We start from the raw sequence: 13461 nt of genomic DNA, 5'->3' as shown, positions 1-13461 counted from the left end.
GAGCTGGTGTGCCAAGTGGGGGTAAGGCAGTCCAGCGTCCTGCGGGGTGGTGAGGGGGGTGTTGCTGCACCTCGGTCCTTGGACTGCCTTGGCTACAGGACCACTATGTTTTTGGAGGGGTCACAACCCACCAGATGCCGTGAGCAAGTTCGTGCTTGCCAAGCTCTGCTCAGGTGACTGTGTGATTAACCTTTAAGCCCTTTGGCTAGCAGAGTTGTTCTGCGGTTCGGATGCCAGCCTTGATTCTGTCCCTGTGTTTCGTGAGCACTGGCAAGTCTGCAAGAGCCACTCGTCTGTGAGCATTGGCGCATGCACCAAGTCTGTGCTGGCAAAGTCGCCTGCACTTGAAATCTGTCTAATAAGCCATTGTGAAACCTTTGGTACTTCACTACAATATAAAAGCCCTCCATGCTTATGTCCGTGTGGATGTAGGCATATTAAAAAACAATACGTGGCATCAGAAGGGATCTGAGATCTTACATGTGCCAAAGGCACCCTTGGTTAATTCACCTGTAAATAGATCCCTGCTCACTGCAGTTGAGGAGCCAAAATCAGATAAGCGTGTTGGCTAATTTAGTGGTCTGTATGGATATGCTTGGTTACAGTAGCTGGTGTAATTAGCAGTACTAATGCAGTGAGCCAGCGAGAATGGAGGACTCTTGGCCCAGTCAAAGCTGGGTTAGGTGAGAGACCTGTCAGTGGAAATTAAGCATCTCATTGAAGGATGCGGAGTTGGTGTTCCAGCAGAAAGTCTCCTGTGTGCCTAAAACAATTCTACTTCTCTAAGAAAAAGTCAGTATGTCTCTAAGATCTAATGGGCCTCTGTTCTGTGGAAGCCTAATACTTGATTATTTTACTTAATAAATTACTGACATAAGTTCTAAACTGGGTTTAGGTCAAATTGTGTATTATACTTCAAAGGCAATTGCCTCTCTTGTTTTTCCATAGGGATTAACTGTAACATTCTTATCTACTCCAGAGATACCAATCTCCTTTCATGCAAATGGAGGATGTTATGTTAAGCGCATTAAGTTAGTGTAATCAAGTTAAATTCAGCAACTGCATTTATTTTAAAGATTTGTTGCTTCTGTTTTGGACTCAGCAAAGAACTTGTATTTCCAAAAACTTGCTGATTTTTTTGATGTACATGAAATTTAATAACATTTTTCCTGTATAACTCTGGTTTTGCTTATATCTATAGTAGCTCTATAGCTATGAGAGCGTACTACAGGCGATGTCAATATTGGCTCTAGAAAAATGTTCCTGTGCTGTTTTGATATTTCTTCCATTTCTTACTGGTGTTACTGCCTTTCATCTGTGCCAGAATCTCTGCACACATTTTGTCCCATTTTAAAGGGAAATAAGAACAGAAAACATTCACCCTGTGACCCCTCTTCTTCAGAAAGAAGAACTTGTTTCCCTATCCACTATGTTTTTAATGAATGCTTTTCTGTTATTGGAATAGTTTAAAGATGTCCTAATGTTTCTGCCAGAAAACTTTCTGAAATAACTTGCTCTGTTCTAGCAGTGGCCTATCCCTTTTCAGGACTGGCCTTGTTTCCCATGTATAAAACCTGAGACTCATGATAACACGTGTATGTCCACATGCTAAATTTCACAAACTTTGCTCAGAGTAGCAGAGATCCAAGTAACTTGGCACTGGTCAAAGTGCTTACCTGTACACATAGATAGCAATGTTAACTAAGAGATATGATCAAACTGGGTGTGTAGTGCTAAAGGTTGAAATGTAAGTGCCAGAGTGCTCTACCTTTAACTGAGAAGGAAGATATTAATCCTTCATACAGTAGTTAGTCAAAAATTAAAACCTGCTTTGACCAAGGGTACATTTCTTGCGTAGGATTTGTATGCTGGGAAATAAATAGCATTCTTTCAAGGACTTAAATGCCTGCTTGGTGTCAGCATTACTGTGATGAGTACAGACTGTGAAGATAAATGCACAGCTGAGACGGTATGATTCAAGCCCATGACATTTGCTTAATGCTGGGAGGTGAAGAGAAGAAAGTCAACAGCTTGGCAATGCATTCCTAAACAAAACACTGTTCAATTGCAAAAGCAGGCTCTCCTCCATAATGGTAGTACTGGTAGTTGAAAAGCTAGAGGTGGCAGCCAGTAATTTACCTGGTGTGTTTTGGAGATTTATAAGCATATTGTATTCTGAAGCTCCCTATGTTGGCAGTTTTTCAGCAGGGTTGAGACTGTGACTTGGTCTGTATGTGACTTCTTGATGAGAAGGAGTGCCAACAAAGCAAAAAAAAAGTCATGGTCCTAGAAGGAGAATTTTTCCTGACCTCCAGTACTACCTTGTGAGCACTAAAGATGCTTGATCAAGCCATAAGTTTTGATTTGTAATTGCCATGCATTTCTGCTTACGATGCTCAAGGGGCAACTATCACTTTTTTGATTCTAGTTTTTGAGCCCACATTCTGCCAGAGCAGAGATGGAGACCCATGATGTGAGGGGTGGGGAATTTCTAAAGCAGGTGAGGGCAGGTGTTTCCTGCCTCTGCCAAATGGTAAATCAATTGTGTGCTGCATTCTGGAGGAGAGTAGGAGCAACCTGGAGATAATACAGAAACAGGACAAATGGGTCAGATGTGCAGATGTAAGCCTATACATTTTTTTTGAAACAACACTCAGAAGCAGGCTAGAGAAAATGTTTAGAATGCATCTGAAAATGCTTTTCAATTTTGAAATATTGATGTTTGCATTTTCTCTCTTTATGGTTTATTCTATCTGGTAAACATCTTCTTTTATCAGGTATCCGAAGAAATAGCCTCAAGATGAACTTCTTCCTGGAAACATTCAAAGTCATCGGACTTACTGTTTATTACTTGCTGGAGTCACTAGTGTTCTTGGTTGTGCCTAGACGGAAGAAGAATGTTAGTGGTGAAATAGTATTAATAACAGGAGCGGCAAGTGGCATTGGAAGGCTCTTGTCTTTAAAGTTTGCCAGCCTTGGAGCCACGGTGGTTCTCTGGGACATTAATCAAGAGGGGCTCAAGGAGACAAGTAGACTGGCCAGAGAAAATGGAGCAGCGAGAGTACACTGTTACATCTGTGACTGTAGCAAAAGGCAGGACGTCTACAGGGTAGCTGATGAGGTAAAGTATCTTATTTGTGGCTTTGACACTATTCTAAGATGAGTGTATGCACGTGTGTATAATGTATGATAAGTTTTAGTGACTTAAAAGCAAGAGATTAAAGTTAATTCATTCAGAACATATTACACATGCTGCCTATTTCAAGAATACTGTTTTTTAGAGTTGACTTGTGTACCTCTGTTCCTTTAAAAGTAAAAAGAGCTGGTTTTCTTTTTCAGTAGCTAATTTCAACTGGGTAGCTTCTCATTCATTCAATTACTGAGCAAGCACTTACTGGTGAAGCGCAGAAAATGAATTTATTGAAGCTAAAGCAGTATTTCAAGTTCCGGCAGCCTTTTACCAAAAGTAAACCCTAAAGACCATACATTGTAAAAAGGATTAACTGCTTAGGCAATTTTCAAATAATTACATGGCTGTGAACAGATTTTTTTTGCAGACTCACTTTATCAGAATTACTAAATGTATCTTGAAGTCTTATGTATTTCTTACTTTCCGTTCTGAAGAGCTTTGTAAATATAGCATGTGGTTAGATATTTTGGGCAGACTAGTAGAATTGCCAAAAGCTAAAATTGCTTAACAGTTTCCATTATAACAACCTGTTCTCATTTGCTTGAAATGTTGCTAAACTTAACTGTTGGACTAGAAAGTTTCCACAGTGAGTGTTTGCCTGAGGATGAATTCTTAAAAAAAAAAAAGTAGTTCAGCTGTCTTCAGGAACATCTGTTGGCTGAAATAATGTTCCTCTTCTGTTCAAGAAGCTGTAGCATTCTGCATTTTTGCATCTGTGCAAAAATAACTAGAACAAACTTTCTGATAAGTGAAGCTTGTGCATGACTTGCAGCTTGTTAGAGGCTGGTACTAATGGTTTTGTATTCTGGTAATGCTGATTACCCTTGGTGCCCCTTGCAGCTCTGTTATGCCAGCTGAGTTGCATGTCTGCCATCCCTGCAGAGCACTTGCACATGTCTCACTGCAGGCCTGTAACTGTGCTTCCCGATGAACTGGGAGGAGTGGAGGAGGGGGGAGTATTGTAGTGTGAAGGACACTGGAATGAAGAAGATGGAAACTAACCTTCAGTTTTAAGGACTCAAGGGCTAGCACTTCAGTCCCATGGAGAAAAGCAGTATAAGAGCCTTTCTGGCCAAATATAAAAAGGAGAAGAGGGTGTAGATATTTGCATGATGCAGGTTAGGAATGATAAGGACAGACGTAGACAGGAGCAAAGAAGTGGCGAGAGTGTCTCGGTGCATGATTCCTCGCTTATAATCTTCTGTCAGCAGTTCACTAACAGCTGATCCACTAATAATCCTCCTGCTGATCCACATAGAAGAATATACTCTACTACTGTTATTTCAGAAACATCATGTCCTGCTGATGACTGATGTAGAACCATGCTGACAACCTTCCCATCTTACTAGTGACAAAGACTTTAGTATTAGTTAGTGCTTGATGTCACTGTTTACTTAATGCGGTGTAGTAGACTTTGGCTCATGGTGTGCCATGTCAGCCTTTGCAAGATGAGGCAGCACAGTTCCAGATTTTGGTTCCCCCCCCGGTGATTCAGCTTCACGCAATGACTGGGAGTTTTGCAAGACTATAGAGAACTAAATTCATGCAGGCAGGACAGGGTATGGTTGAAAACTTTGTGCCTGATAAAACAATCTCAAAGCCAAAATGAAATGTATGTGAACCTTAAATACCTGCTTCTGGTACTGCATCAGCCATGCAGAGAGACCAAGAAAAAGTCACTTCAGTAGGAAGAAATCCAAAAAGCCCTGCACATGTGGTGTCCTTGTTCCTTTCCTGTACCAACAGGATGAAGGACAGTTTTTGGCTATCAAGAGCTATAGCTTAAAATTTATTTCTAATGTCCCTGTTCCAGAAGTACCCAACCCCAAAAGGAATGTGGCCTTCTCTGACCTACCCCTTCCTCCCTCAAGTTCAGCTAAACTTTAAGAATCTAGGGCTTTGAAAGAGGGAAGTAACTCTGTTTTTTTGATCTTCCTACTTGTGAGGAAACAGAAGCCTTTTCCTCATTATCATATTGCAGAATTGCATCTGGGCTCACATTTACTTCCAGGATCTCTCTTGCATGGTACTTTTTTGCTTATCCACTGTTTTTTCTTGCTTGTTAGTCAAGATGACAGTTTGCAGACAGTTTTCCACTTTTCTGAGAATCTGTTTTCCTGTGCAGAGGAGCAACAGTAGAAGCACATTTCCTGGTGGTGTTTCATGCTGCTTATAAAACATCCAGTGCTTTCTTCCACCTGTTGTAGGCAGTTACGGAGGGGTTCTTAAAAGTAGACACTTTGGGATGCTGTTTGGGAATTGTGGGAATTGCTCACTACTAAACTTCAGTATAAAAGCATAAATATAAATACAGAAACAAACAGGAAATAGTGTTTATACCTAAAAAAGATGTTTAACCAGATCAGCTGTTTGCATAATGCTTGCCTTACCTAGGCCTAAAACAAACACCTGGAATATACTTTCCTGCACTACACAAATGGAGAGGTTTAGAGCTCTGAAAAGTTGATGTCAGCGCCCCCCCCCGGCTCCGAGCCTTAATAGCTAGGGAGAAGGCTTGGTAAAGGTCTTCTGTCCTTGGCCTCAAAGCAGAGTGTGGAAGCCTGGGCTGAGTGTCTTGGCTTTGTCACGCACAGGGGAGTGCTGAGAGGAGAAGGGAATTAAAACAGCCAATTCGCTGTGGAAAGAGCTGCCACATCTAGTTAGTAGGGAAGCAGCACGAACAGAGATGTTGTAAAGCTGGAATTATTTGTCTGGGTTGCAAGAAGGCATTTGGATGCAATTCAAAGCAGATTCAAAGTGTGACTATATTTTGGAAGACTGAGTAGAGACAGGTGGTAAAGGAAGAGCTTGTTCAGGTTTCTGCCACTAGTTAGAAATGGGATGATCAAGGTTCTGTTCTTACTTCCCTTCTCCCATCTAATCTGAATGCCCCAATTACCAAACTCTATGTACCATATCCCCCACCTTTCGTTCATGCAAAAGAAGCATGACCACTTATTCAGGTATTTGTTACTTGCCCCAAAGGGTAGATTTGGGGTGCTGGTCCAGGCTTCCAGAATTGCTAGATCATTTGACATGAGGCAGTATTAAAGCATCATTTACTAATGATTACATTTATGTCTCTGAATGCATACTATTTTTAACTTGTGATGAGGGGTACATACTCGGGTTGGTGACTAGAACAACTTATCTACGGCTGTCTATGGTGATCATGTGGCACTGCTTCAGAAATATTTAAATTGCTACACGACAACGTTTTGAGAGGGGAATAGACAGACAAGAATGTGTGAGCAATGACTGAGGTGGAGAGGGGCTCTGGCTGATGAATTTATTATAAAAGCTGTTTTGTATAATCCTACCAAGGCTGCTTTCTGTTTTTTAAACCCTTAGTTAACAAACATGGACAAGATTGGAAGAAGTTAAGGAAGATGAGGAAGTTAAGCTAGAATAAAGGATAGGTGGTAAATTATCCTTTAATTCTTTACTGTTATACAGACTAGCCTACCTGGTCTGCTTGTGCTTTCTTCAGTCACTGTAGGCACCTAGCAAAGGAAACCCCATTAAGAAATGAGGTTCTGTGATCTGCAACTGTATGGCAAGATGGCATAAAAACAACATGGTTTCCCAAAGCTACTGATCAGCACGTGTTTAGCACTTGATCCAGAAATCACAAATTAAACAACATATAGAGTACTCATTTTCTTTTTCCTAGGTAGCTCAAATTAATGAATTGTACTTCAAATACTGCATTAAATATTTTCTTTCTCCTTTTGAGAGCTGGCACAATATCTTGATAACAGCTGGCCTATAGTTGTTCTCTCAAGTGAGTCTGTTCATGAAAGTTCTCAGTCTGGAGCTAAAATGAGAATTATACTTCCTTTTACTGAACTAAATGTGTAGATATTATTCTTTAGCCAACTCATTTTCTGGGAACTATCTTATAAGGATTCTGGTGCAGTGTTAGAATTGAAGCAAATACACTAGAAACAAGCTTATGTACCATGAGCCCCGGAAGCTCGTAAGGCTTTTGCCTTCTGTGAATGCACGTGTCCTAAAATCTTCCTTTACTCAGAACCCTACGGCTTTTGTTTAATTTTCATAACAAACTACTACTCTTCCTACAGTTTTCTCACTTCTTGTGTTGTCCTGAGAGCGAATATCAATGGAGACATGGTGTTCTTTCAGGCTGTCTTCATGAGAAATAAACTTGAAAAAAACCTTTTTGTTTTGTAAGATAAGCTCTTAAGTTCCTGACCTGTAAAGTTGCTTGAAGTAGTCAAGATACTTGAATAAATAAAAAGGTTGTAAGGAGGAAATTAATTTTACAGGTGGTCTTTCTCACTGCCTATGCATATGAAGAATACTTCTTATCAAAAGTGGCCACTTGCCCATTCTAATTCCAACACACTGAGGGCAGAAAACTCCACCTGCTCCCCTAGAAAGCTGTAGGGAAGTCTGGTTTAATGTATGTGCTGCAGACTGCAAGTAAAAGTTACCACTAGTGAAAAACTACTATAATACATGTCCGTGCTTAACAATCACAGCCAGGAGATGTGGAACATGTGGAAAACAGTATGAAGAATCTCGAAATATCTGGAATATTAAGATGCTACTAAGTGGCTGCTGCCCTGTGCAGTGGGTGAGATGAATCCCTGGACTGTTGGGATGCAGGCAATTAATGCTACCAACAGGGAATCCAATTTTCCTTCTGCTAATCAAAAGACTCAAGTACTGTGCAAGCTGGCTTCAGCCTTCAAGTCGTATGGCAGCACTGCTTCTGTGCTCAAGTTGCTCTGTGGAAAACACAGAGGATTTGAGTATAATGCAAGGAACAAGTGCAAGTTTAGATATTGCAGCCCTCACATAGATTTGATGTACCTGATTCTGGTGAACTTGCCTCAGGATCTACGTACCTGTGCCTCACCACGTGGCATAGAAAGTGGCCCTACAAACAGAATTGCTCATTGGTTTTTAAGATGGGTTTACTGTAGCAAAATACTTGTTGCGTTAGTTAAGCTCGCTGCAATAGAGACTTACCTGGAACAGTTGCAGCAAGAACCAGAGGTGCTGAAAGCAGAAGCCTGTGTGGAGCTGGTGGGCTCCACACCTCCAAAGAAAGTCCAGTTGTAAACTCAGCTCTAAAAAGGCATTAGGTGAGAACGTGCAAGAACCTGAGGTGTTCGGATCCATAACAAGCATAATAAGTTCAACTTAGTTGAAATATGCAACATTTCTTTCTTATGTTTTCATACATAAAACTTGGAAAGTGTGCTTGGTATTTATTGCATAATATCTGGAGGCTTTTTGTTTTAGGTTAAAAAAGAAGTTGGCGATGTTAGCATCCTAGTCAACAACGCTGGTATTGTAACTGGGAAGAGGTTTATTGATTCTCCAGATGCGCTTGTGGAAAAAAGCATGGAAGTGAACATAATGGCACACTTCTGGGTAATACCTGTACTTTGCATATACGTACTAAAACTTCCTTTTAACATGTTTTCAGTGTTAATTTTGCCTTTTGGAATTGAGGAAAATATGCAAGGATATATAGTTCTTTGTAAGTTCAGTCAGAAATGATACAAGAAATTACTTCCTGTGCCTGGGAGTCTGTAAAATAAAAAAAGTGGAAGAAAGGATCCTTTGGGAACTTCTGGAGTAGGTAGGTGGAAGCAAAACTGCTTCGTATTTAGAAATACTCTCAAGAACTGAAGTTTACCATCTGCTAAATTCTGAAGCTAGTCATATGTTATAATCCCTCAATATTAATTGACATGAAGCAGGCCCAGCCTTAAAGTTGCTGCTCTAGTAACAGAGAAGTGTTCAATTCTGTTTGTGTTCTAGTTGCTTTGTGGTTATGATAGTTTCAGTAAGAAATACCACATGTTCAGGCAGCGCTCTTATAATAAGTGGGGGCTTTTGTCCAAAATGAGTAACTTAATGTGCTTTTTCTTCCTTCCAGGGAAGGCAGGTCATCTCTATGGTGTTCCTATCATAAAGAATTGCAAAAGGGATGTTAAAACATGCTTCAGTTTCTTCAAAAATAAATCTAATCACAAAGATGAAATGAATTTAATAGGAGGAAGACAAAAATTCAAATTTTTGCCGTTTTACAAAATTTGCAGTGAACACAATTCTTATTTGAAACATTGCAGTGCTGAACTTTAGGCTGAAAGAAACTTAACAACGAGCTGAAGCTATATCTTTAGCTTTCAGTAAGTTACCATTTGTCTTCGGTGTTGAGGAGAAAGTGGTACTGGTGGGGCCTGGAAAGTCCCAGCTTATTAGTTGAAGGTTAGAGTTCAAACAACTATTTTTGTTTTTTTTCCCCTTCCTTCCTCCCCTCTTCCATAATGGAAGTGGGGGAAGTTATTTAAACTGTAGGGAGAATTTCTTTAATAACAACACCTTCAAAATACTATAGCATGTAGCTTTCTTAGTAAAATGTTTCATTGCAACTCTGACTTACATTGCAGACTTACAAAGCCTTCCTCCCAGCAATGATGGCCTCTAACCATGGACACTTGGTTAGTATTGCAAGCTCAGCGGGACTGAGTGGAGTTAATGGTCTTTCAGGTAGTGTATTAAAGCTAATGTTCATTTAGACAATTAGTTTGATTTAAACTCTGCAATCAATGCTCATGAAAAAAAATCCTAATTTTGAGTTTCTGGGTCTTTGCGTATAGGTAAAGCAAGCGGTCATATTTTCAAACCAGCTGACCTTAAATAGACCATTCCTTTCAAAAGAGTCTTCCAGATGCTCAGCAGGGCTGTGAAATAGGTTTTTCTGCCAAGGAAGTTAGAGGATCTAGGAGCCATATAGAACTTAGGAAACTGAGAACTTCAGTGTTGTTAAAGTTAACCTGCAGGTATTTTGTGGGGAAGAGGCCTCTTTTTTTTCTCCCCCCTCCCCCCCCATTTTCTCAAGCTAAGCAGAGTCCTGTACAGGTTTCCTTAACTCAAAGAACTACTAAAATCCAGATGTGGTACAGAGGCAGAGGTACGATATCTCATTTTACATTCTGTCTCTCAGCTATTCATTCAAGGGGACCCATACAGTGATGGAAAGAAAGTGTTGAGATTAGGGCAAACTCTGAAGGCATTTCTGGAAAACATATAAAAAGGGGGAGGAAAATGAAATAAGGTGACATAGCAGTAAAAGAAATCTGGCTTCAAGGCAGTGATAATGAAGACAAATTGAGTTTCAAGTTGAAATCACATTAGAGAGTCTTGAAAGCTTGAGTTTGATGCATAAGAATCCAGTGCATGGATTCAAAGATAAGGTCTGGTATGAAAAGATAATTTCATTTGCTATTGTTCGGTAGAGAGTGCAAAGGTGATAGCAGGGGTGCGATGAGAAACTCTGTCTGCCAGTCTAGAACAACAGTTAACTTAAGAGAGGAAAAGTAAAGAAGTTAATCACATCAAAGGCAAATTTTGTTAGTAACCTAATCCTGAAAACAGTTCCTACTCTGTTGTAAAGTATTTTAATATCGGACAGTATTTTTCTGCAGGTACTGTGTATATATCATTTCTATACTATAGTGCTGCTGTTGTATACTGAAAAAAAACACCAAAAAAGTGCACAAGACCCAAAACAAAAACCCCATGGCTAGTTTACTTGCTAGAGCATAGTTTTGTCCCTGTTCTCTGTCAAAAACTGTTACAGCTCCTGTGTACATGTTCAGTGGTAGGACTCACTGAACCTGTTTTTTTAATCAGTACATTAAAATGTTTAACTGCAATTTTATGTTTTATTTTACAGATTACTGTGCAAGTAAATTTGCAGCAGTTGGTTTTGCAGAGTCAGTTGACTACGAGATGAGAGGTCTGGGAACGACTGGTGTTAAAACCACAATTGTGTGTCCTTATGTGATAAACACAGGAATGTTTGATGGCTGTAGAAGCAAGTGAGTAAACTCTTGTGAGGTTTTTATGCAACTTGCATGTTTAACATGCTATGTACTCCTATTTCCTTTATGAAAATCATGAGCTAGGCTTTTCTCTGCTTGTTTTATTTTTATTTTTAGGGCCTCAGATGGGTCTTAATAGTGCTATCCAGTGACTGGGTAACCCAAATGGCAAAGCCCTCAGTACTTTACTATTCATTTAAGCTGAAATGTGAAACATAATTGGTGTCCTTTCCCCTGCAGAAGCCAAATGCTCCAGTTGTCCTCTCTGGTTTCCAAACTCCCATTCACATTCTGAAAGCAGTGGCATAGCTTTGCTCAGTATGCTTGTATAATGACAAATTTAGGAGCTAATTAGAAGCCTAGTGTGTCTTAATGAGGACTATGTGGATTTGTCTTGTGAGAGATCATACAAAGGGAAAATAACAATGGCCACTCACTGTCTAACATAACGAAGGTTCTGTTGTTCACAGGATTTGTGGTATTTATTTCTTCTTTTAATTGAATGACTGCAAAATGGAGGCTTATTTTGAGTAAAATGTGAATCCAAAGCAATTTGTATTATAGTAAGAAATGTCTTCTCTTCCAGGTGGCCAAATCTGATTCCCACTCTGGAGCCAGAGTATGTGGCTGAGAAGATAATCACTGCTATTCGGCAGGACCAAGAAATATTGGTGCTACCACGCAGTCTTTATGTTTTACTCGCTTTAAAAAAGTAAGTTATGCCTTTCCTTCTTTTCCCTCTATCTCTTTTCTGTCCAGGGATGTTTCAGCTATTTTTTTTTTTTTGACTAAAAGTGCAAACCAGGCTTCTACTTGTTGGTGTGAATTTTCATTAAGTTCAGCACATTTCTGGAGGGTTTTTTTCATTTCTAGGGGTTCAGTCTACCCTTGGACCACAGAACAATGACAGAAATGTCTAACTGATTTGCTGACTCCACTAGGGTGCAGTTTTACTGTGGGCTGTAGAGACTGGGCCTGCTCCTCAGTAACTGCATATCTGGTGTCTTGGCCCCAGCATTAGGGCCCTTCTGACTCTGTTGCAAGCCAGGTTGGGGAATTGATCTGTCTAATAACTCAGGCTGCCAAATGAGTGTAATGGATATTTTGAGAGGACCAGTGGTACTGTATTCTAGAGAGTATACTGTCTTTGCCAGTATTAGCCAGGTAAAACTAATTCTGTGATAAAACCGCACAACTCTTCTGATGTCTGTTTTGGTCTCTTTTTTTTTTTCCTCCTCTTCAACTCCTCTACCTTGCAGTAGCCTACCAGTGAAATTATGTGTTCTCCTTTCGGACTATTTTGGCACCCTCCATATCATGGATACCTTCAAAGGTCGAGCGAAGAAGGACTGAAAAAGCGCAAAATTCAGAGACCAGCAACTCTGAAGTGGACCTTGTTAAAGGTGGTGGTGGGAAAGGTCTACTTTTCTAGCAGCTGTGAACTTAAGGTGCCTCACTTCTCATTAGTAACAGTTTTTAAGGAAATTGCTTTTTAATTGGCTCTTAATCAACAGCTTTCACTTGAACAATTTTTTTTAATCCAGTGAACTGTTTTCTTTTCACCTGATTATGGAAATACATTAATTGAAATTAGTTCCTTTGGTTATGTCTGTTATAATGCCTTAAATATGATTCTGCATCACAAACTAATAACTGGCAACTTTTGGGGGGGAAGGGACCGAGAAAACACATGTATTTGGCAGGGAGCCAGGAAAGCCTCTAGTGAACTTGACTTTTCGCTGCCATTCACTGAACCATGAGGTGGGGCTGTACTGCTGGTGCCATTACCATTCTCTGGTAAGCTGAGGAATTCAAGAGCTTCCTGAAACAACAGATTCAAGTTTCTACAAATGGAAGTTTTGTGAAATGAAAATATATGCTGTGTTGGTGCAAAACAAATGAAATATATTAATTTTGGAGATGGTGATCTCGGGACTCACAGGTGACTATAGATGTTGGGGCAGGGAGGGGGAAGCATGTAAATTATGTATTTGTGCTGCTAATCTACTTTTTGTCTAATTTATTTTATAAAGCTAATACTATGCCTGCAACTTTGTAGTAGAAGTCTTTGTATCTTCTAAGTTCAATATTTTAAGAACAATTTTAAATTTTCATCTCCTAAGCAGAATAAAGTTGTAGTTATAAAGCATAAGACTGCCAGTCTAGGTGGGCTATCAAACGTCTTGCCAAGTAAGACACTGAGCTACTAAAAGGAAAGGTATTACATTGTATAATCAGGGCTTCTCTTGGGATTATTTCAGAAAGGAATGATGCTGACAGAACTGGAATGAATGGGATCATTACAGCCATAGCTTGAGTAACAGCATTATGTTTTGCTTCTCTGAATTGGGTGGCAGGTTGCCTTGTGTCTAGAGAGATTTGTTTTACTTTCCCTTTACTCTT

At 39.9% G+C, this 13461-nt stretch overlaps 1 protein-coding gene across 1 annotated transcript; it reads left to right on the top strand.

Annotated features, from left to right (window-relative positions):
- The first annotated feature begins 2735 nt into the window (after positions 1 to 2735).
- Positions 2736 to 13210, top strand: LOC103923670 (epidermal retinol dehydrogenase 2-like). The gene is made up of 6 exons (XM_009332077.1): positions 2736 to 3121; positions 8465 to 8596; positions 9622 to 9721; positions 10911 to 11055; positions 11645 to 11770; positions 12318 to 13210. Exons 1-6 carry the CDS (start codon positions 2801 to 2803, stop codon positions 12409 to 12411), a joined length of 918 nt encoding a protein of 305 aa, XP_009330352.1. The 5' UTR covers positions 2736 to 2800; the 3' UTR covers positions 12412 to 13210.
- The last annotated feature ends 251 nt before the right edge of the window (positions 13211 to 13461 follow it).

Source organism: Pygoscelis adeliae, unplaced genomic scaffold (genome assembly GCF_000699105.1).
Source record: "Pygoscelis adeliae isolate BGI_AS28 unplaced genomic scaffold, ASM69910v1 Scaffold98, whole genome shotgun sequence".
NCBI lineage: Eukaryota > Metazoa > Chordata > Aves > Sphenisciformes > Spheniscidae > Pygoscelis > Pygoscelis adeliae.
Note: the sequence above shows the minus strand (reverse complement) of the source record. Positions and strands in the feature narration are given on the sequence as shown.